Genomic DNA, 26,416 nt, shown 5'->3' with positions numbered 1-26,416 from the left:
TCTAGGCCTATCAAATCTCCAATTATGCTCTCATAGGTGCCACTTCATTCATCCTTTTTTTGGTGTTGAGATTTTCCTTCCCATTGAAATCAATCTCCCTTCCCTCATAATCTCTTTGAAGAATATGATGTCTAAAAAAGAATACTAAGTTGACCACTTGTAAGAGTTACAGCTCCTCTATGAGAGGTATCTTAGTGCCTTAAACTACCTCCATGTGTATCAAAATGACCTATGTTTCTAGTTTTACAAGAACTTCAAACCTCATGAGTTTGAGGTTAGTGATCTAGTCCTACAACATAATATGAAGAATCTTCAAAACAACTAAAAGAAAGGAAAGTTTGAGCCTAATTGTCTTGGATCATTTATCATTATAGCTAAATTTATCTCTGGAGACTATTAGATTACAACTTTAGATGGAGATTTTCTCCTTGGTACCATTAATATTTAGCACCTAAAGTACTATATGTGGTTTCCAATAGTTCTCGTACACAAAAAAAAATCAGCAAATATCCTAAAAAACCAATAAATCAATAAAATGCAAAAACATCATAGAGTTCGAAAATTCCAAAAACAATACAAAAAGTTATTAAAGAAAGTCTAAAAAGAAGGAAAATATCTAAAATATCATTAATTTGATGAAAATTTGGTAAAAAAAAATTTTGGTGATATAAAAAAATCAAATATGAAAAAATTTCAAAAATAGGAAAAGAAAATGTTGAGAGAAATAAATCTTCAAGTAGTGAAAACCTAGCGATCAAGCACTCTGGATAAGGTCCATGGTGAAAACTTATCTTAGATGTCGTGTGGAAAACTTGGATCCATTATCTATTAGGTACATTCATCCATTTTATGGATTCCTCCACTTATCCCATGTATGTGTAGAAGTCCTATCTGATTCTCCCAATTGTGCATCACTTTTCTAAAGATCTCTAATATATAAGGAAATCTTTGTCAAAAGGCCTCTATTTTTTAAGGGAATCACTTTGTCACACTTCCATAGTAAGGATCTCACATCAATCCCATGATATTGAGCTTAACCTCATTAAACAAAGATTTTAATAGTGATACCATAAGTTATTGAAAAAATCAACACTGAGACAAAATAAATTGAGAGATTGTTTCATTTGTGACTATTGCTAGTGACTTCACACTTTGATACAAAATAAACAATCTTTTTCCTTCCAGATGATTCCTTCCTAAGATAGCTTATAAGAACTACCATCACAATAAATGTTCATGGAAAGAACTATGGACTAAATGACTTCTTGTTCAGGAGGCCTTCTTTGTTGGTTTTATATTTTTTGTGTTAGAAGCCTCCTCACAATATCCTCAATCATTAATATCTTCGTATATTTTGAGTGGTCTATATTGATACATGTTTTATTTTTAGTATAATCTATTTGTCTGATACTTTAGTACTTTCTTCTCAATTTCTAGTTATGATTATGCATTTCTTACTAGGGGCAATGGGCTAGCATGCTCTTAAAAAAATCCTTAAAACTATTTGGGTGTGTCAAGATCTCTCCAATGAGTATATGACATTTGTTCCATCATGTCTATGTGATCTAAACATGTGTTCCTAAGGCTATCTATGATGTTTGAAAGGCTAGTCCACACAAAGGAACCTTGATAGTTGTTCTTTTGTAGCACATGATGCATAACTATTTTTGCAAAATCAAACTAGGGTGTTCTCTCTATCATAAACACAAGTAAAATCCCACAAAATCATGTATCTAGGATGCATATATTTAAGAATTCATTTTGCATTTTTTGAGACAAGGGTTTTGTTTATTCATCTTTCCTAGTTGGTTATTTGATCCTATCAACTATGATTAGTCCATACAAAAATAGAGTCTCATTTAGAAATTACATTTTCATTAATTATATTACATTTCATCCCATTTAGTTTAATAAATATTTAAAATTCATAATGTATCACTAAAATTTATTAACTTTGTTCTTTAGATTGCATAATTAATTCAATTAGTTGCAAATTTAAGTGAACTCATGCATTATTGGTAATTATGAGTTTACCTTAACTTCAAATTATACTTATATTAGTTTTATTTGTTTTTTTTTCAATTAAGTTATTATCATTATGTTAATTCGTTGTTCTCTTAATACTAGGAAACACTAAGGAGGGGGGTTGAATCAATGTTGTTGAAACTTTAAAGAATTTTATCACCACTCTTCTTAGTATAAAACATGTAAATGAAATAACAAGTTAGTTAAAAAGTAATTTAACTATGAACACATGAAATACTTTGAGAGAGGTATTTTTCACATGGAAACCCTTTCATTAGAGGGAAAAACCATGGTGGGGATTGTGAGTTACCCTATTAGGATCTTTTTACATCCACCCAATTAGGGTTTTACCCAATTAAGAGTGTTAATTCTTTCTAGGAGCTTTACAATATAGATTGATTATATCTATCAAGTTATGGGATTTAGAAATCCTGGTAAGATTCACATGGTTAGAGGATTTCCTCTTTTAGACCTATTAGGATCTTTCACATCTCGATTAAGAGTGACCTAGTTAAGTTGATCGGAGATGGAGTAGCCAAGAAGACTAGGGTTTTGAGAGAAAATGGGCAATGAGTAAAGGTAGAACCAAGTGTTGTCTAGTGTGGGTATAAAAAGGCTATGGATCCTACCTCGGGAAAGGTTTGTAGGTAGGTGTCAACAGGACATGACAACAGTGAGCCAAATCAATGGTAGCAATGGGTTCTTCATGACAGATGTGGCTATTCAAGAATCATGAACAGTATTATGATAAATTCCAACTATCTTATGTATAATAATTGATGATTGTTACAATTATATAATTTAATCCTTACCCTCTTATGAATCATTAGAAATTCAAAGACAAAGATTATCAACTCATGAGAAGTGCCCTTAAGTAGCTTAATTCTAAATATTAAAAGTACATTACGATGTGTTAAGGTTGTTAGGGTATCATTTACAAGATGGTATACTTATATATTAGGATGAGTTATTTGGTTGCTCAAAATTGTGGTTTAAATCATAAACATTGAGACTATTTTCTAAGGATACATCTACATAACTAGGTGATAGAAAGTTATGGACTTAGATGATTATGATGGATATGAATTAAAGTTTTATGGTTTAGGTGTTCTAATGGAAATTGAGATCAGTTCATACACTAATGTGTTGATACCTGTGATTCAAGACTTATTACATTGTTTGACTATTCAAACATTGATTTGTACTAACAATGTTGAGGTGTTTCACCTTATGATGATGATGTTATTTATGGTACCTTGATTATTAGGCTATATGCATTCAAATAGTTCAGTATGCTCTATTGATTATGTATGTTTCTAATGTTTATTTATATGCATGCATTATGATGATTTAATTCAGTCAGTAATTTGAATTGATGAATATGTTAGTGTTTCAAATATGCAATCAATTATGTTTAATATATATGCAGAAATAGGAAAATTTTATTTAAAATAAAATGTTTAACCTCTTGACCAATTTGATCATGCAACTTGGTTTATATATAGACGTGATTTTTATCAAACTACTGATATTTGAATTAAGTGTGTAGTATATTTACCATGGAATTAATCAGAGAATTAGTAACCAACCATATGTGCAAACTATGAAACCAATATTGAATCTAATGAAGAAATTTGAACCTCATTGTTAAGTGACTTATTTTGTAATCGTAAATTGTATGTATGTATTAGGTGATTTCATTATGTAATTAGTGACATGTCAATGTTGTGTAATGTTATTTTACAATGTCACTTGACACTTGTCATGTGTATATGTAATGACATGTCTACTAAGGTTGGAAATGTAACCCTAAACCTATCTGACCTATTAGGAACCTAATTAAACCCCTTTGATTTGGAGATACTTGTAACGTCCTACCAATTAGGTTATTTGAATTCAAATTTTTCTAATCACTTCTAGAGGCCAAAAAATGCTTCTAGGGGCCAATTTTAGCAAAATCGAGGCACCTAAGTGTTAGGGGTATGGGTTAAGAACATCTCCAACACTATTAGAACCCCCTAGTAGCCTTGGTGACCCTTTTTAAATCGCATTTAGCACATGTTGCGAACATTGAATGGACTCTTGACCCTTACCCAAACTAGCATTCCTTTCCAATCTTACATTTATGATAGGGGACAAGGGAAAGCCAAAGGACTCAAGGGTCAATTCTGAATTTAATGTTGGTCGGTGGGTAAAATTTGGAGGCCCTTTGATGAGTTAGATGGTGTTCACCCACTCTCTACTTTTAGAGACATTGGATGTTTGGATTGAAGGAAGCAAAAGGAAGGATTAGGCTCTTCTCAAACATCATTATACCATAACACTTATGAAGGTTGGCCTCCGCCATTTCCATGAATTTTTTTGTTCTTGTTGCAAATAGATTAGTATGTTAGTTCATTCTCTTGCATATGTGATCAATGAATTCATGTTGTTGTGATGTAAAGGAATGGGATTTTGGGTTTTGATTTTATGATTATTGTGTTTATCTTTTGATTTGAATGAAGGAGTTTTGTGAAGGCTGTAATGGCATTACTCACTCTTGGATAGAGAAGAAGTGGCCAAGTATGGGGGAAGGGGTTAGTTGGACTCCATGGACATGTAGAGTCTCTTCTCATGGAGATAAGAGGGGGAAAATGCAAGGTGTACGGGCCCTTGCATGCCAATGTTATTGATCTTTCTTTGGGGGGGATAAGGAGGAGAAATTATGAAAATTTTATGTGAATTCTAGCCTTGGAAAGACATGGTTATTGTATGTTTTACATTTGGAAATCTCCTACATGGTAGTCCACCTTGACCCCTATGTTATGGGTTCAATGTGAATCCAATTGTGCAAGCCTTGGATGAGTGTTTTGCATTGTGTTTCATTTTGTGAGATTTGAATTGGTTGTCACCCATTGGTTACTAGTTCTCCTAGCTTGGTGTGTGGTCTCCTTGAGACCTAGGATGGGAGGTGAGGACTTCATGCTTAGTTCTATATGTTTTTGCAGATTTTGGATAGGCCTCATGATGGAGTCATTTTGGAATTGGAGCATTCGAAGTTTTCCTGATGTCATTGTGTTGGAGACTTCTCCATTGAATACCATCTATTGTATTGTGCATTCATGTTGAAGGTGAATTTGTAATAGAATGGATCACATGTTGTAAACTCCAATATTGATAAAATAAATGCAAAGGTATAAAATTCAACATAACCCAACATATGTTCGCAATAAAATTTCTCCAACCATTATGTTACATTTAAACATGAAACTGTAGCTTAATCAATAAACTTATTCAACCCGACCTAGGTGTTCCTGTAGCACTAGAACGTAGGGTTTGGAACCCATGCAATAGGATGGAATACCAACTCTGCGTTCGCATGTGTTATAAAGCTGAACTAAACTATGTACCTAGACCTTGTAACTTCAAAACTAATTGTACCATGTCATCACCCTTCTGCAATGTGCTCAATGATAGTTTACTTTTTATGTGTTAACTTAGTTGTACTTACCATTTTTTATAATAAAAAAATTGTCTTGTGTTTTTACCCTAGTTTTGGGCATGACAAATCCTACCTCAGGAAAGGTTTCTAGGTAGTTGTCAAGAGGGTACGACAACAGTTGTGAAGATTAATGCCAACAATGGGTTCTTCGTGAAAGATGCGGCTATTCAAGAATCATGAATAGCATTGGGGGTGGCTTTAAGACACTAGAGAAGAAAGTCTGGAAGATATAGGAACAAGGTTAGACAAAATCCCATTCTCCTTTGACAAAAGATAAACTTACTATTTCTAACAAAATGGTGGTTGACATTAGGATTTCCTTGGAGTCCTAGAAGGAGTTTGTAGAGTTGTTGTGAGAAAGGGCATTTTTTATGAATTGGGGAGGGGGGTGGCTTGCTTTTCCAAAGGCTCACAGATGGGTGGATGATATTTGGGGGATGCAGGTAGTTGTCAAAACCCTAATGAATGGTTTCTTCTTAGTCATCATGGGTTTGACAAGGGAAAAAACTTGGATGATGTATAATGAGCCCTTTTTAATGAGCAACATGGGGTTCTATATTAAGGATTGAGTCCCAAATTGTAACCTCGGATAAGCCTTGATAGATGAAGTTCCTATTTGGGTTCAATTGTATAACCTTCCCTATGAGTACTGGATTGAGGAAACATTTAATGCAATAGGGGATAAGATTGGAAGGTTAATCAAGTTAGACGAAACAATCACCGAGAAGCACTTTAGCATGTATGCTAGAATTTGTGTTATTTGGAAACCTCATCCCCTTCTTCTACATGTGGTAGAACTAAGAAACTCCAAAGGTTACTAGTGGCAAGAAATAGAAGTTGAAGAGGTTGTAGGTACATGTCAGGAATGCAAGGAGTGGAGTCATAAGGTAGTTGAGTGTGTGAAATCAAAGAAAGGAAAGGAAAAAGAGGAGGAAAGGAAAGACCAATGGTAGGAGGAAGGATAAAAAGATGGTTTATCATTATCAACGGGAGACTTCATCCATTAGCAGATCATGTATAGGAGGAAGCTTTTGACATGCAGGCCCAAAAGGATAATGTACCCCCCTCAGAATACTTCCAAGGTAGTAAAGGAAGTGGGAGAAAACTCTAAGAATTCCATGAGGATTGAGAATTTACATGAGGGTTTTGTGGCAACCATTGGAGTGTTCATGGAATAGTTGACTTTCAAGGGGATTCTTTCTTTGAGTATTGGGATTGGAGTGGATGAGTCTAGAGAGGAAGTCGAAGAAGTTGATATTGTGGACCTCTTGCTTGTGCAAGAAAGGTCCAACCCAATTAGTGGTTCTGGTGTGGATCTTTGGAATGAAATCGAGGACACTACTACGGTAATAGATATACAATTGGGTAACCTCAAAGAAACATTGTTTAAAGACATTCACATCTCTCCAAACAAGGGTACATACACCATACGTGGTCAGTATTGAGGAGGTAGAAGAAGGTGGAGAAGAGGACGTGTTTTCTATAAAAAGAGGTCAGGGAGGACCTTCAATCAACTCCCTTGGGAAGCCAAGCTAGAGGGACCTTCCTTGTACTTTGATCCCCAACAATGGTGTAGTTAGCAACAACCCTACTATGTGGAACTTGTACGCCCACCCTACGTGCTCATGGAGATAGCAACCTAAACACAATCATAATGAATAAAACATGCAAGAGGCTACACACATGCTCCCATAATATCGTTTGATGAATATGTTGTCTATTCTATTGCATGTAGTTTCTATATACTCGTTCGCATAGATTTCTCATTTAGGTTATGTGAAAATCGTCATTAGATGGCTACATGTTTCCTTGTAGCTACAAGTTTACATATGGTAGTGTAAATAAGCATGATATGAAGGTTGAGTTTCAACATCATGTAGAAGAAGGGTCTAAGCATGATGCTCATGCATTAAGGCAACTTAGTGTTTAGATTTTTATAGAAGTTTTTTATGTTTGCATGTTATACTTGTCTTAGACGTGTATCTCATCCTTTGATTACTGATTTGGGTAAAGATTGAATTCTGCAAGCTCCAAAGTTTGAACTTGTATATTTCTCAACATTTGGTATCAGAGCTAGTGGTTTTATTGATTTGGGTATGTAATCTTTATTTCTTAGCCTAACAAGCTTGTGAGAATCTATTAGAACAAATTGAAAGTTGAAAAGCCTATGGGGTTGCAATTAATGTTTTGTGACTTAACTATGTTTTGTAGATCTATGAGATTGGAAGCTGTGGATATTGCTAATGTGATCTATGTTTGGAACTGGAAACTCATGATTGTGGATCTTCATGGACTTGTAATGATTTGGTAACTTAAGCTCATATTTATTAATATATGTGTATTCTCATATTTAGTAGTTTTGTTACTTTTCCTTGTGGTCATGTGAAATGACAAAGTGTTCTTGTTAAATAGTGTATTGAAATCCAATTGTTTGGATTACATTATGCAATGCTTATGTTGGCTTCATTTTTTTAACATTTGGCTACACGAAAGCATTGAAAAGTAAACCATAATCTATTTGTGAGTTTTTTTTTTTCTAGAATTGATTGGGTGAACAATTTTTTTAAACATCAACATTTCGGATCACACTCTATGATCCATCATCAAAATGCATGCAAAAGAAGAGAAGGAGAAATGAGATAGATAGCAAACTAGACATCTTATGGGGGAGGTTGTCTTCCTCCTCCCCCCCACCCCTTTTATTGGATGCTTCATTTGCTAATCTCCTTTATCCTTCTCTTATTTTGCATGCATCCTAATGATGGATCATGGATTGTGATCTAAAACGTTGATGTTAAAAGAACTATTCACATAATCAAACCCAGAAAACAAATAATAACACTGATGGATTATGGAAATCTGATAGCTCTAATAGATACCCTTCATGGGAAGGAATTATCACACAAATCTAAGCAATTGGAGATTCTACAGATCAAGCTTTTAAAGCAGATAGCAAACCTTGCCTTCCTTAAAAGATGTCATGATTCTCAACTTATCCCAACTTTTGCCAAGGTTACCCATCATCTATGGAAGGTCCATACCAAGCACATTTTCTTTAGGGCAACTCTCTCTTCCGAAGGTGGTTACCAAATCAACTAGGAGATCAATCAACCTGTTGAACTCTAGGCTCATTTCTCTTCATTTAGAGTTGCTCGCCTCCTTGTGTCCTGATTTATGGATTTGCTTAGATCTTACCACCTTTGCTCGAGCCAAAGGTAAAAAGCAGGAGTCCGTCAGAAGGCACAAGAGGAAATTAGTTGTCTTCCTCCTCTCCTCCTCCCCCCCAACCCCCCTTTTATTGGATAGTTGGTCTCTTATCTATCTCCTTCTCTTCTTTTGCATGCATGTTGATGATGGATCGCAGAGTGTGATATGAAACGTTGATGTTAAAAAAATTGCTCACACAATCAAATCCAAAAAACAAATAATAACACTGATGGATTGTGGAAATTTGATAGCTCTAATATTTGTGAGTTGTTTAGATGATATGCTTTATTATAAGCTCTTGGACAACAGGGCTTTCTTATTTAGTTGTAGTATCTCTTGTTTTCAACTATGGGCTTGTAGATATAGGTGCTTATTTCATTATTCAGAAAACATGTATGATATGAGTAGCTTGATGTTTTAATGGATTTAAAGTTTAAAAAGATAGATTTTGCATGTTTTACATATCCATGGAAAATTTGTGGTGTGTAGATTTGTGATAAGATTGTATTCAAGGTGTTAAGGAAGGAAATAGTTATAAGGTTTGCATGGTTTCTTTTAGGGCTTGCATTCATCTATGGTTGCCCCTTTGTGGGTTTTCTTAGCAAATAAAGTCAAGCATTGATCCTACTATTTGAGTCTTGAAAATCAACATATTATATTTATTTATCCTTTTTTTGCATGATACTAATATGGGGTTGAATCTTTTAGTTATTGGAGATTTGAGCAATTAATACATATTTCTCCTTCAAATTTTTGCATAGGCAAACATCTTGTAAAGTTGTCTGGTGTGAATTATGTTTGATGGGACTTATTTTTTATTAGCATTATTACATTTGCATGTTGATTACAATGAGAAAATTATTTTATGGGAGTACCTTGTAGCTTTTGAATCTTAGCAATAGTTTATTGTGCAAGAGAAGTTGTGTTCACTTTCAATAAAATTTTGGTAGTAAACCCATTCATTAAGCCACGTACAACTCATTGTCACTTTTATTGGGAGATTTATGCAATTTTTATTATTTCAAGATTTTGGTTCTATGTTGATTTTGCAATATGTAGTGAACTATGGATAGTATTTTATTAAAATATAGATGATCTTTTGGAATAGTTATTTGTGTCGTGTGGAGCTCATGGATTTACTTTAAGATTTCAATAAAGTATCTTCTTAGTTGGAGATCATGGTTCGACTCTTCCCTTCAAGACCTTTTGATACTAAGTTCTTTGATGGTGTTAGGTCACACAAATCTCCATTTAGGAGATAGTTATTGTAATGCTTGGAGACCTTGGTTGCATGATCTGATAGGAGCTTTGATAGTCATGTAGATAAGATAAGATAAATTTATTAATGTCCAACAAGAGACCAACGAGGGTCTAAGGGACTAGAAACATTACAAAGGGCAAACGCTAGCAAGAGGAGCATCAAACGGTGTCCGCAAAAAGAACATGAAAGCAAAGCAACAAAAAAACCAAGGAATAACAACAAGAACTCCTCACAGGGGAGAACTAGTCCATAATGGAAAGGTGGGCATTAGAGCAATCAAGTACTCTAGAAGGTTGCCTCTAAGGTCTACTAGAGGGATGTTGTTGAGTGTGATCTTTGTAGGGTCTCAAAGATCTAGTGTGAACTAAGATAGTGCAAGGAGGTTGCTTCAATCCTCGGGCAAGGACTATAGGACTGAAGAAAGAGGTGATGAGTTGTGTGGGGGTCGATGACGAGCAAAGCCGGAACTGTATAGTGTGCTCACGAAGCCACATGGTCTCCTGAAGGTAGATTGAATTTTTGACAATGGATGGTTATCTTCATGTGGTTCAAAGATAGTGACATCTTGTTCTGGCTATGAAGGCTAGTCTTTAGGGAGGTGCCCCTGTTATGTTATGTTCTTTGGAGCATAATATCTCCTTGGAAAAGATGTGATCTCATGATGTCTTGATCCATAGTTGGAACTCTAACAATGGTCTTGGCAATTCTCTTTGGATTTGATTGTTAATTATTTGTTTGGATCTTCATGATCTTGCAAGGTCTCATTTGTAGTCGTTATGGATTGATTGTCAAATAATTAAGGATAGTAATCACAATTCTTGGAGCCCTTACTTAAATGATTTAATGGGAGCTTTGATAATGATGTAAAATCATTTTTTTAATGATGGATGGTTATCTTTATGTGGTTTGGAGATAATGGCATCTTAGTGTGAAGTGAAGAAATCTCGAGTCTTTGGTAACATGTCAACTTATGGTGTTCTTTGGAGCATGTGATCTACTTGGAAGAGATGTTGGATTGTGATGTTCTAATCCAAGGTTGGAAATTTAACAATGATCTTGTGGTTCCCTTCAATTTTGAATATTAACCATTTGCTTAGAGCGTCATGATTTTGCAAGGTTGCATTTGTAGTTACCATGGATTGATTAGTAGATGCTCATGGAAACTTAAGAGACTTGGATGAGGTCATAAGATAAGATAAGGTTATAAGATGTTATATTTAGAGATTGTGTTTGAGTTCGCCAATCACTGATGAGGATTCAAGTAGAACAAGCAAGTAGCCTACATCTAGTTATGGAAGTGGATCCATTGTAGGCCTAATAAAAAGATTGTCACTAATGAGGATTCAAGTAGAACAAGCGAGGAGCCTACAGTTGGTTATGGAAGTGGATCCATTGTAGGCCTAATAAGAAGATTGTCAAATATTGTAAGTTTTAACTGTTTGGTGTTGAGTGTACATGACAATATTGTATCCTACTCATGGTCTACTCAACATGTGAATGATTTGAAAGCATTGTCAAACCAATTATTAGATCCATTATTTATTTTATATATTGTCTTCTTGCTTTAGTCGATCTTGCATCTAATAATTCTAAGGACTTGTTGAAAAGATGTATGGTTATCTGTATTTTCATTATTCTCCTTGCTGGTCCTAAGCCATAGATCTAATTCTCAAAACTTACTTCGAGAGGCACAATAAGTAGTTCAGCTTTGGACATATTCCCTTTATTGTGAGAGGTTGGTTTGTTTGATCTACATGTGCTTTTTTAACTTTTTTACTTTTGTATAGGCAACAACTTTTTTACTTTTGTATAGGCAACCAAAGGATTTAGCATCATTTGGAATGAAGAGTCTTCTTTGACACCATGTTTGGAGATTTTGGAGGTTTTGGAGGTCTCGTCAATCTATACAAATAACCATTTCTATCTAGAAAAAAAAAGGAGCAGCTGAATATAGTTCCCCTCTAGGAATAAGGACAGGTGAGATGAATAACATAGTTCATAGGTACACATGTTCTATCATGTTGGAGTCAAATGGGAGAATGAAAGTGAATATATTGTAAACAAATTTATTGTTTGTAATGCAAATTTAAGATATCTTCTTGGTTAAGTTTATTCTCATAAGAGTTCCTCCATGTAAGTCTCATGGTATTTGATGCTCTTAGTTTTGTTTGTATCACTTTGATGTATGATGACGTTATTCATTTTTTATTGCTATTAGAAGTTCACAAAAAATAGTATAGTAAACAAGATATGAACGTTGATATTCATATCATAAAGAAGGATCTAAACATGGTATTTTCACATTAAGGCAATTTAATTTTTACAATTACATATAATTTCCAGATTCCCATGTAATAGACCAAGCATTGCATCTCATCCTCTGATTACTTATTTCGATAGAGATTGAATTTAGCAACCTTTAGTATTTGAACCTGCATGTTTCTCAACAATTATAGTGTTCTCAAATTTTATTAAAAAAATTGTTTGCACTAAAAACATATGGCATAGTAATTGGGAGAAGCAAATGCAGAATAAGATCTCATTTCATTCTGCAAACTTCAGGGGTAAATTCATATTAGCAATATAAAACAATTTCAACAATCATGCCATGAATCTTGTCACCGCGTGAATATCTATATAAAGGTGCAAAAGCATCTACATCATATCGACAAAATTATAGAGGTGAATTCTTATAAATAAAGAAAACAGGGTTTCAAGTTCAAATTTCATGGAATAAATATACATCAGTCTATGGAAAGTCTTGTAAAGAAAAGTGCAAAGACACAACATCTCTGCAATAATAAATGACTGCTAAACCAAATGCACTCCCAGTCCGACTCTCACTCCCACTCTGAAGGCATCAAGTGGTAATCTCACATGTATATATACTGGAAGAGTTATTACTCTGAGGGCATCAAACAGTATTTTCAGATGAATATGTACTCAAATACCATAGTTGATCAAGCACAAAAAGAATAACCAAGGCTGGCTTAATAAAGTTTCTAAGTATAATGATTGTAACATTTACTTTTACCTGTTCTTGTGAAGTGCCATGTAGACTGGTGCTATTGTCTGCACTGATTCAACCAAATACGTATAGTTTTTCAAATTACTTATTCCCTGCATATGGCCATTTTAATAAATGTCACGAGAATCTTACACAAAATATAAATGAGATGAAGAACACACACACGGTAAAAGCCACCTAACCAGAAATCAAGTATTCTTGTTTGGTAAGGGAAACCCGACAGCAAGTCGAAAAATTTGATGGTCAAAAACATTAAGGTGAAAATCTATTTATCTTATGCAGTATTGCAGATCTCAAATAACATTCTAGCATATATACCATAGGAGAGAATGTTTGTTATTGAAATAAAATAAAAATAGTACTAATGACCAATAATTGATAAAAATTACAAGGATTCGGCATTTCACACTCTAGGCTCATAATGTACCCCACAAAAAGCAAGAAATAAACAAATTCCCCAAACAATAAAAAAAGAAACCAATGTCAATGTGTCCAATCTATACATTTTCACATCAGTGAAAGCCCTTATGTGACTAAAATAAATTAAAGCTTTGAGAATTCCATAAGTACTCCCCCAATTTGACAAATATATCTGTCTTCAACTACATCCTCTTTTATGTCCAATACTTCAGGTCTAACTACAAGAGACACATTGGAAATGACAATTGCCACCATGGCAGATGCTATGTACATGAAGAATTAAAACATCTAAACCAAAAAAATGTTTAAGGGATACTTATCAATCTACTCCAGAAGGTGTAGCTCCATTGATTCTGCATCGGACATTCTGCAATGACTCAAATTTATGAGGAAAAGGTTAGAAGATAATTATCAATCTATTCCAGGAGGCTATAACTCCACTGATTCTGCTCTGGACATCCTGTTTTCGATGTGGTATTTGCCACCAAATATCACAATCTTGATGTAATGATCCAAATCGTGTCTCATCAATAGAGCTGAACTGATAGACTGTTCTGTGTTCCAATTGGTACCTGCATCACTCAGGCTACCAGACAAAGACATAGGCAACACCATGAATTTAGCATTAAAGAACCATAGTAACCAAAGCAGAAGATCAAAATATCTGGCTCACTTACCATAACTTAGTCCAATTGAATGCTAAGCTGGCATAAAGGAAATCCAGTGTTTTAGCACTAAGAACCAATAGTAACTGAAGCAAAAAATCAATATTACATGCTACACTTAGCATGCATTACTCTAATTTATTAATATGGCAAAATTAAAATATTTACAGCAAACTTATGAAAACTTTCAAGAAAATTTTGTTCCTAATGTTTCATAACAGTCACCAGTTCCCAGATCACAGAGTATTTAGCTACAGCCTCATCCATGAAGATAAGGAAGCATGCTCATCAACATTGCTTCAAATTCCAACATCTTGAAACCAAATTGCAGGCCTACTTTTTTCTCCCACCACGATCCCTCAGCGCCAAGGTCAATATTTCTCCAGGCCCAATGTTATAATATGCAAGTGATAAATTGTCTTTGAGAAACCCTGCCCTACCACTGAGTTTTTGTTTGTTTGCAGGCAGAGCAATCTCTACTGCAATCTTTTCCTTAAGATTGGCAATAGATTCTGAGAGAGACTGTATTGTAACCTCCAGCATCTGCCCACTCATATTTCCTTCTTCAATATTAGGAACAGAGATAGAAATGTGCACAGATCCCTGCAACAGTTAAAAGAATACATAGACATAAGAAACATTTATGAAGAATTACTGTGGGAATAACTGCTTGCTAAAGACATAAAATGCGGTTCCAGGAAGATATGTATTGTGCAATATCTAAGACATAAAATCCTCTGATCTACATAATCAGTTCTCATTTACACCAGACCATTATGAAAAAGCAAGTGAATACTTTGTCAGAGATAATTTGCTAAATGGCATCTAGTAGACTTTTGAAAAACAATTCTGATTGGTTAAATTTCCCAAAAATACTACCCGATACTTGACATAAAATTAACTTCAACTTACTAGATTTGCCAGGTCTTCCATGTATTAATTGTAAATCCTTTGTTTTCTAAAACATCATATTATGTAGTGTTGGAATCACCATTGCTGTTACACCAAAAGCTCGAGCTGTGAATGAATGTCACAACAGCCAGAGACAAGGATCCACAAAAGGCAGTTAAGCACATGTCACATATCCATTAGTCTATATTGAACGATACCTTCACCTAGAAGGCACGGAGGCACCAACCTCCCAACAATCCCCCCTCAACATGACTTGAGGGATTTGAACCCATAACCCAGCACTCTGATACCACTTGTTGGAATCACTATTATCATTACACCAAAAGCTTGAGCTGTCAATGAACATCACAACAGCCAGAGAAGGATCCACAGGAGGCAGTTAAACACATGTCACAAATCCATTGATCTATGCTAAAGGATACCTTCACCTAGAGGGGACAGAGGCACCAACCTCCCAACATATAGTACTTATTTATTAAACAGCAAAGTTAACAAAATAATTATGTCTTATTCAAAATTCTGCATATGGCAAACATGCAACCAAAATATTTGTGGGACACAGACCATTATGGGAGTCGGAATCCTCCATGCTTAGATGCATGTATATATGGGGCCTAGGATACATGATTGTGGCTCAGGGGAATCTGTCTACCTGGTACATAATGTTCATAGCTCTTTCCTAGTATATTATTCCAGATGTCTCTTTGTGATGTCTCTTAAATAAATTGTGATGTCCCTGTGCAAGAGATGTGCCCCAACGGCCACACATCTGTATAGGGTTGTCATAAATCCTAGGATGCTCGGATATACGCCCGCGGAAGCTGTGCCCTGAGGCCACCCTTAATGCCTGTGTGTACCACCCTCACCACCAGGCCAGTCTTTTGGTGTAGTGGTTGGGCCTTAGTAGTATCAGAGCTGAGGTCAAGACATGCAGAGCCTGGTGGGCCTGTGATGTCCATGTGCATGTATGGGGTTGTCATAAATCCTTGTGTGCTCAGGTAGAATTCAAGGCCACCATTAACGCCCGAGGGCGCTGCCCTCGCCACCAGGTTGTCTTTTGGTGTAGCGGTATAGTCAAACTAATAACAATAGTTAAAATGTTTAAGTACTTACCTGTTATTTTCTATGGGTTAGATAGAACTTAAGCGCAAAACCACTAAACTCCTGCTGACCCTAATTTATAGAATTGTTTAGCATTGGAAAGTAGTACTTTTTTCTATTGTTTAGCTCCAAATATGTAATATTGTTGTTTGGAAAAATTATAGTTTTGAATGGAAAAGTATTTACTATTTTTAAATTTGCTTAATTGTTTCTTTTTAGAAATATTTTCCTTTGATTAGTTGACAGAAATACACATCCTACACTTTCACTAATCTTCATCAACAATGAATTCACATGTTAAAAATAAATAGCTTTTATGCAAGAATCTTATTCTCATATTTATGGACTATAGAAGTTGTTGAAAACAATTCTTCAAATTGTATTTTGCCATTGATGTTACACAAATGTCAATATTAACCAAGCAATGAAGAACTTGCCATATTAACCAAGCATATTCAGTGTTGATCAAGCAGTCGGGCAATGAAGGGCATTCAGTGTTAACCGAGCAGTCAAGCATTGAAGGGTATCCAACTTCCAGTATCAAATGATTGGCCAAGCATCAAAGGACTTCCAGAGTAACCGAGCGTTCAATCCCAGTATGGACCAAGTGTCAACAAAAATCACTTGTCTATCAATTAACTAATTGAGGCCGACTATTTGGATGTTGAATGATTATTTGAAAGGGTATTCAAGCCGACTTATCAAAGCTTATGATATATAAGAAAGATCAATAAGTGTAGAGAGATGTGCAAGTGGAATGTGGTATAAGATGGATATGTGATCGAAGGAAAGACAGAGTAGGAAAGTGTGGAAGATAAGCTTCTAAGAACATTTTGATCAATAAGGATCTAGAGGTCAAGCCAAAACAGAGATCTGAATCTGCAAAGGAAGTTGCTTCATAAATTAGGTCAAATTACTATTATCTTTTAACCATTGTAGCAGTGAAGAAATCTCTTAACAAAGTTGACTTAACAATTAGATTGTAAATCCTCAAGTGAGGTGACATTTCAAGATTGAAGTGTTTGAAGACCTCTAACCAGGCAAATCCTAACAGAGTGATCTAAATCCTCTAACAAGATCATACTTAACAATATGTATTGTAACCTTTAACAAAGTTTGCTCCTAACAAGGCTCACTTTAGAAGAGTGAAAAATATTGTAACTAGTTGCATGGTGGTTTTCCCAAATTGAGTTTCTACGTTAAATCTTGGTGTCATCTGTGTTCATGTTATTTATTTTATGCATTATGTTTCTGCAACTAAGTTACTAAAGCTTAAAACAGATTAATAATCATAAGATTGCTTTGTTAACCAAGTTATAGCATTAAATTCGTTTTAACCGAGCTAGACAAAGAATTGCATTATCAGTGAAGAGTTTGATTTGACATCGAGACAAGGAATTGTTTTTGTAGTAACTAATTCACCCCTCCGCTCTCATTTTCTCTCTTCATTTCCAACAATTGGTATCAGAGCATTTGGTGCTTGCAGGAAAGGTTTCAAGGACCTAAGCTAAAGATCAAGATGTCATACAGAAAGGAGATTCCCAAGCTTAACAGAGAAAACTTCTCAGCATGGCAGGAGTTGATGAAGCTACACCTATCAAGCATTGAATATACTGGTCTGTTCTACTTGACAAATAGATACGTACCACCTAAACCTATGACTATGGAATAGATGAAAGAGGCAAAGGATCACAATATTGTGATGATTGATATAGCTTCCTCTCTCAACTATTTTGAATTTGATGAGGTTAAAGATTATTCTACTACATTTGAAATGTGGGAAAAACTGCAGAAAGTCTATGGAGGTGATAAAAATGTGCAAAGAGCTAAGGCTGAAAGTTTAAGAGGCAAGTTTGATCGAATGAAAATGAAAGAAGGTGAAAACTGTGTCCAATACAGTGAAAGAATCAAAGAAAATGTGAGTGCAATAAGAATTGTAGAAGGAACAATAACTGATGAGACAATGGTTAGCAAGGTACTAAGAACTCTTCTTCCTATTTATGCAATTAGAGTTTCAGCAATTCAAGAGATGAGATGCAATCCAAAAAATAATATAACATTGGATGCACTTGTGGGAAGATTGACTGCATAACTTTAATAAGTATGCTCCTAATCCTAGCAACTTTGAATCTGCATTCAAAGTTAGACTAACTCTTCGTAGCAAAGGAGGATACTCAAAAGGCAAACAGGTGGATAGTGAAGAAGATGAAACAGATGAAGACCTTGAAGTCATTGAAGCCCTGCTTGCAAAAAGAGTATCAAAAGGAAAAGGAAAATTCAAAGGCAAAATTTCATTGATTTGTTTCTCATGTGAAGAGGTTGGTCATATTGCTGCAAGTTGTCCAAACAACAAAGATAAAGATGAGAAAAGAAATAACAGGTTTAGAGGCAAGAAAGACTTCAAGAACTACAGGGACTACAAAGACAAAGGTAAGAAATCTTGTTACATTGTTAAAGATTCTAATAATGATGATAATGAAGTAGTTTATATTGTTGTTAAGGACAAATCTGATAATGAGGAAAATGAAAAGATGGCACTTATTTCTCATATTAGCAAAAAAAACAACATGGATCATAGATAGTAGTTGTTCTCATTACATGACTGGTGACAAAACTAAGTTTGAATATTTAGAACACTATGATGGTTAAAGTGTTAGATTTGGAAATAGTGAACCATGTTATGTAAAAGGAAAAGGATTCATAGCATTAACTGAAGGAATCAAATGTGAAAATGCCTAATGGGTTGAAAGATTTAGACACAATCTACTCAATGTGGCAAAGATGAACAACATAGGATATAAGGTAGAATTCATGAATGGAAAAGCTAAGCTATTGGATGGTAAAGGAGACCTGGTTAGAACAAGCAATCAAACAAAAGGTAATTTGTTTTGCCTAGATCTCACTGAAAATACATGTTTATTGGCTCAAATAGAGGAAAGTTGGCTATGGCATAAAAGGATGTGTCAACGTTGATAACCTGGTTACCATAAGCAAGAACAGAAGAGTAAGAGGCATACCAAATATGAAGAAACTTGAGACGGCCATGTGTAAACAATGTCAAATTGGAAATATGAGCAAAAGAAGTTTGAGAAGTATTTCAATTCCGAAGAAGTTTTGGAACTAGTTTATATAGATCTTTGCAGACCAATAGGTATAGAAAGCTACTATGGACACATATTTCATTCTATTTGTCGATGACTATTCTAGGATGATGACTATAATGTTTTTAAAAAATAAATCTTATGCTTTTCAAAAGTTCAAATGGTATTTAGCTAGAGTTGAGAAAGAAACAAGAAAGAATTTGAAATGCCTAAGAGCAGACAGAGGAGGTGAATTCATCTCAAATGAATTCTACAATGAAAGAGGAATCAAAAGACATGTATCAGCACTTAGGACACCAGAGCAAGATGGTATACAAAAAGAATGAATAGATCCATCATGGAGTGTGCAAGAACACTAATGATTGAGAAAAATGTTGCACCTAAATACTGGAGAGAAGCAATCAGCATGGCAGTTCATACACTATACCTAGTTCCACTGAAGAAAGGTACTGACAAAACACCTTATGAATTATGGTATGGGTACAAGCCTAATGTTTGTTATCTCAGAGTATTTAAAAGAAAATGTTATATCTTGAAAGATGTAAGGAAAGACAAACATGATGCAAAAAGTGATGAAGGTATATTCCTAGGTTACTCCACTAAAAATAAGGCATACAAATGTTTGAATCGTGCTACTCACAAAGTTATATAAAATGCACATGTGAAGATTGATGAGTTTGCAAAAAGAAGTGAAAAACAGAGCAGCAAGGAGCCTAAAGACTACAGAAAGTTTGTTTATTATGAAGAAGAACCTAAGACTTTACCACAATCAATTGGAGTTGAGCAACAGCAAAATGCATCTATCCAGTCATGACAATGCAACCGGAGTTACAGTCACAAATAGTGCAACCCAAGTCACAGTCAGATTAGCCAGAGGAACCCGAGTCACAGACAGTGCAACCTGAGTCACAGTGAAATCAGCCAGAGGAACCCGAGTCGCAGACAAAGGAGCCCGATTAAAAGGTAGAAGATCGTGGAGAAGCAAGTGAACCAAGTTCAAAAACAAAAAAGAAAGAACCAAGACTTGCAAAATATGTCAGAAGACATCATGCACCTGAACAAATAATTGGAGAGACAAATGGCATACTGACAAGGAACAAATTAAAAGGTACATGCTTGCTTAGTGAATTTGAACCTAGATTTGTAAAAGATGCTTTAGGATATGAAGGTTGGATAGAGGCAATGAATAAAGAAATTGAGCAAATAGAAAAGAATAACACCTGGTCTCTTGTAACTAGACCTAAGGATAAAAATGTGATTGGCACAAAATGGATATTCAGAAATAAGTTAAATGAGAAAGGAGAAGTAACAAGGAACAAGGCAAGGCTAGTATGCAAAGGTTATGCACAAGAAGGTATTGACTATGGAGAAGTATTTGCCCCTATTGCAAGACTTGAAGGAGTCATAATACTACTAGCATATGTTGCACAAAAGGGATTCAAAGTATATCAGATGGATATAAAAACAACTTTCTTAGATGGAATCCTGGAATAAGTCTACATTGAACAGACGGAAGGTTTCATTGATCCAAGAAAAAGAGACATGGTATATAAACTACACAAAGCTCTATATGGAATGCAGCAAGCTCCTAGAGCGTGGTATGAAAGGTTGCATGGATATCTGGTAAGAATTGGTTTTGAAAAGACCAATGATAATAATAATTGTCTATAAAGGAAGGACCACAAGACAAGATATTACTAGCAAAAATATTTGTGGATGATATCATTGTTACATCCCAATTATTTACCTAATTTAAAATGTTCATATAGCCGTTGAGGTGTCACATGAAGTCAGTTGACAGTTGAAATTTGTTATAATCATGTGAAATAGTAAGATGGTTAATTGTTATAATTTCATATGAAGATGACATGCTAATTAATCGTTATGATGCCATTATATTGTTATCTTGAAATCTTAGAAAATTGGTTATTCATCATGGGAAGTGGGATGGTGGTTTGCCATTATGGTGGTTTATGAATAATAATTTGTTATGGTAAATTGTTATTATATTGAGGAATATAATATAATTGTGGAGAATTCCCTTGCAGGAGCACGTTGAAGGGGGGAAGCATTGTCAGAAAGGAATTGGGCATGGAGGGGCACCACCATCACTGAGCAAATAGGTACAAGCCCTAAACCACCAGAGCTAAGGATAATGACTAGGCAAGCAAGAGTGTACATTGGATGACCATGAGCTAACTTGATTAAATCACATATCATTTAATAGTAAACGAGATTACTAAGCATGAATTGGAAATCGAACGAGTTTGTACCTTTGCAATTGTGTTGTTGGTTGGAGCCTTCTAATGTATAATTATGTCTTATCATATCGACATCATGATACCTACATATCTATACATGCACATACATGTATATGCGTACATACGTAAACCAACTTTATATATGTAAGGACATATACGCATACTTGATATTTGGCGTATACATAAGAAATATATGGTTGGGTTTACACATGTACGCGTATATGCATACATACATATATAGGTACCTATAAATACCATGATGCTAAATACTAAGACGATATTATTTCTTTCACCTTGGCTATGACCTAATATTATTTCATGCGTGACAACCTTTCATATTCTATTTTATTTTCCATCGGGCCTTATAATTTGAGATGGCCATTTTTTAAAATATTGGTGTCGATGACTTCTTGTTTACATTTGTAACTCTCACCACCACCCTCTTTTAATTAACATACATATGACTTTTCTTTATTATTCTCCCCGCTGCCTGGGAAGGAGGGCTTTTCCTCTCAAAATTGTCTAAGTCTATAATTCTTTGCAAGGCACAAACCCTCAACAGGATGGATTACCTTCTATTTTAACATCGCTATTTCTCAGAACTATAGCCAGAGTTCTTACATTTGCTAGATACGAATTCTTCCTACATTCTGAGTTCGTATAAACCTGAGTAGAGTCATTGGAAGGTGATGCTTGTCATGCACTTCCGATTGACAAACACGGCAACAAGTTGTATAAACCAACTCAAGGCAAAGCACAATCCAAGTCATGTTTTGCATTTCATGTTTAAATCTTTATGTGGACTTGAACTATGTGCATCTAAATTTGAAGCCATTTCATGGCTTAGGCAATACAGGCAGCCACTCGAGGGATGAGTGTGTAAGTGAATAAGACTTATTTTCTTAAAGCTTTGATATCGAATCAGAATGCCAATTCGATGGCAAACCTTGATTCATATCTCACTGATATCCACAAGAGGGTACATTCATTAGTTTGAATAATTAATTACAATTGTTTGCTGGTGATTTCCACTTAGAAATTAATCGCATAATGATATATGTTTTTGCTTAGTCAATTCTGTGAAATACACTTTATATAAGGACAATAAGCACAAAAGATGCAAGTAAAGTATACTTCATAATTCTGTGATGAGTCTGGAAGGGTCATAAGAAATTGACTATGACTATAATTCTGAAAAAACACTTAAGCATACACCCAGGAAATTCATCCAGGAAGGCCATCTTGGCTGAGATGAAGGGTGAGTTGAAAATCTTTGAACCATAGAATTATTTCCTGCATGAAAAGAAATGAACCATTATTAATAATAATTGTAAGCTCAAAAGAAAAGAGATATTAATCAACAAGAGTTGCCTCATGGTAGTCCAATATTCAAATCCTTATGCTTAGTCGAGTGGTGGGAATGATACCCTAGTACCAAAATGCTCAAAGGTTGGTCAAGTTGTTCCATGTCTACTTCCGGATAGGGAGGGCCTTTTTCATTAGAGATTGCATGAGGATAAGTTATGGTCTGAGGTTGAGTGGTTAAGCCCCTGACAATATTTGCCCTCTCCACAAAATGTCGAAATGTGTATCAGACAAAGATAGGCTACGCATTCAAATGTTTGTCGGAAACAAGTATTTTACTTTTATGATGTCTATTCAAGCAGAAGATAAGATGAATTGAGTTGTATCATTGTTACAGTTATTTCTTTAAATGAACGCAACTCTTATCGTCAATGTAATTAGCAAGCCGTAATGTAATTGGCAACCCGTTAGATCGATTGATCTTCTAACTGAACATGGAATATATTTATTTGCAAGAGATAGGTTTATTTGATGGATTGTTATTTCAGTCTTTCATTTATAAGAATATTGATTATAGCATATCTTCTAATCTTATGTTATTGCCACAGCTAGCAATAGAAAGAAAAGGAAAGATACAATGGTAATTGATGACCTAATTATTACAGTGGTATGTGATGCCCTAAATAATCCAATGGTAATTGGTTGCCCTAATTGATATAGCAGTATTTGATGGTAATCGTCATTTGATCTGGTGGTATTTATGGACTAACCTGGGTTTTGCAGAAGCATCCCTTGATTGATTTCGGTTTCAAATTTCATGTATGTAGATTTTAAATTCTTGGGTAAATTCATTGATGGTATCTTCAATTTTTAGTTATGAGTTTTCTATTTAAGTAATTGTAACTATTAATCTCATTCACATGAACATAACTGATATAAATGTCTTCCTATGAATATGATGTAATAATTGTATATCTTTGGTATGATAGTTGTTAGTTAAGACCCAAGAAAAGTGGTTGTTACAATCCTATTTGGAAGACATTAGATGTTATGCAAATCATTTGCTAAAGAAATGAGAAAAGAATTTGAAATGTCTATGTTTGGAGAAATAAAATTCTTTGTTGGCCTACAAGTTCAACAAATGAAGGATGGCATATTCATCACTCGGTCAAAGTACATGAGGGAAATATTGAAAGCATTTGGAATGGAAGACACTAAATTAGTTGAAACACCTATGTCTACTAAACATGCACTTTCAAAGAATGATTATTCAAAGGAGGTAAATCAAACTACCTACATGTCAATGATTGGGAAACTTCGGTATGTGGTACACACTAGACCTGATATTGCATTGCAGTTGGCATAATTGCAAGGTTTTCTTCAAATCTTAAAGAACATCACATGATGGCAGTAAAAAGGATTTTGAGGTACCTAAACGGAACTGAAGAATATGGTTTATGGTACAAGAAAGGAGGAAACCTTAAGTTAAGAACCGTTACTGATGCAGATTAGGCAGGAAGCATTGATGACAGAAAAAGCACCAGTAGAGGAGCATTCTTTCTTGAAAAGAGATTAGTAGCTTGGACAAACAAAAAGCAAAATAGTATTCCTCAATCAATAGCAGAGGCAAGTATGTTGCTGCAACAGTTAATTGTTATAACATAATAAGGATCAAGCAATTATTATCAGGAATGAAGGAGAAAATCAAGGAACCGGTGATTATTTATTGTGATAACACAAGTGCAATCAATATATCAAAAATTCGGTGATGCACACAAAGACAAAATACATTGCAATCAAGTATCATTACCTAAGGGAATTGATTCAAGACAAAGAGGTGAGATTGGAATATCTGAACACCAAGGAGCAAATAGCAGATATATTTACTAAGGCATTACCTAAAGATTCATTTATGTATCTACGAGGTAAACTAGGGGTTATTCCCCTATCTAATACTCACTAAAGCACAAGATAGTGATGCATCAACCAAGTCTCATTGAAGATATATCAAGTTGATGCAGTTGTCACACTTCAAGTGTGAAATGCAGACCATGTTGCATATGAATCAGTGCATATAGGTATATAGTAACTTCAAAGTATGTATCCTTTGGCATTTGTTGTCGAAGAGGGAGAGTTTGATGTCAAAGAGGAAGAGTGAGAGTTTGATGTCAAAGAAGGAAAGTATTTAGATGATGAGAATATACAGCAAAGAGGGAGAATAATGACAAAAGTACACAGCGAAGTAATGCCAGATGTAAGAGGGAGAATTCATTTGGAAATAGCTGAGACAAATCCAGGCAGAAACACAAAGGGAGTTGGAATGGATGAGAATCAAAATCAAACGAAGGATATTATCTAATTGCCTGTACTTTTTATCATTGTATGTTGACATGTTGTGTTGCCATCAATGCCAAAGAGGGAAATTATTGGAAACAATTCTTCAAATTGTATGTTGCAATTGATGTTACACAAATGTCAATATTAACTGAGCAATGAAGAACTTGCAATATTAACCAAACATATTCAGTGTTGACTGAGCAGTCGGGCAATGAAGGGCACTCAGTGTTCACCGAGCAATCGAGCATTGAAGGGTATCCAGCTTCCAATATCAACTGATTGGTCGAGCATCAAAGGACTTCCATGTTAACCGAGCGTTTAATCCCAATATGTATCAAGTGTTAGCAGAAATCATTTGTCTATCAATTAACTAATTGAGGCCAACTATTTGGATGTTGAATGATATTTGAAAGGGTATTCAAGCCGACTTATCAAAGCTTATGATATATAAGAAAGATCAAAGAGTGTAGAGAGAGGTGCAAGTGGAATGAGGAATAAGATGGATATGTAATCGAAGGAAAAGGAAAGCAGAAAAGTGTGGAAGATAAGCTGCAAAGAACATTCTGATCAGTAATCAGTAAGAATATAAACAATCATTGTTATATTACTGTTGCATTCATTGTAAATCTTTAATACTCAGAATGGTGAATCATGTATGGCATTGATAACCATTACTGGCAACGGCATGCATAAGGTTTTATTAGGATTCTGAGGAACATAACCATGATACCACATGAAAAGAAGACCCGAAGCTCAATAAATCTAACAACAAGACTAAGTTCAAAATTTTGAGGATGAGTTTGTCCAACCTATCATTATTTTTACAAACCTTGGTGTAGCCTTATAGGAAATTGAAGCTTTACTGATCCCTATCCTTAAGTAATTGGGAATGAGCTGAATAAGGACTACCTTGTCGTATAAAACTTTCTATATATTTTCCTTAGTCAGAAAGGCATGGTCTATGCAAATTAAAAAAATTGGAAAAACTGTCTTGCATAACTAAAATGGAACTCTCTTCCTGATCTGCTTTATGTCCTTAAGAATCCACACATCTTTGGGAGCTTGACTTTTTGTATATCATGGTAAACGCAGTCTTTCTGATAGGAATCTATTTATATCTTCTAAAATGTGGGTTTCTGATACAAATCTGTGAACCTTGTGATTATGCTTAACGGATAATTATTCCTAGAAATACTTGGTGAACATCTCTCTCTTTTTTCTTTCATCAGGACAAAACAAATTCTAAAATAGCTCAACGAGTTTCCATTTGTGGAGTAAAATCTAATCATCAATCAGCCAGCAATGATATATT

General features: G+C 34.9%; 1 protein-coding gene across 1 annotated transcript in view; it reads right to left on the bottom strand.

The window, feature by feature from the left end:
• Window positions 1–14,174: 14,174 nt before the first annotated feature.
• Window positions 14,175–26,416, bottom strand: part of LOC149547831 (putative splicing factor 3A subunit 1) — a 28,797-nt gene continuing 16,555 nt past the window's right edge. The window contains exon 2 of the mRNA XM_089791878.1: window positions 14,175–14,690. Within this exon, the coding sequence (XP_089648004.1) occupies window positions 14,421–14,690 (270 nt within the window). The 3' untranslated portion in view covers window positions 14,175–14,420. The remainder of the gene's footprint in view (window positions 14,691–26,416) is intronic.

This window comes from Cupressus sempervirens, chromosome 7, assembly GCF_028749045.1.
Source record: "Cupressus sempervirens isolate cs-2001-9-10 chromosome 7, ASM2874904v1, whole genome shotgun sequence".
Taxonomy (NCBI): domain Eukaryota; kingdom Viridiplantae; phylum Streptophyta; class Pinopsida; order Cupressales; family Cupressaceae; genus Cupressus; species Cupressus sempervirens.
The sequence above is the reverse complement of the archived record's forward strand: the minus strand, read 5'-3'. Positions and strand labels throughout refer to the sequence as shown.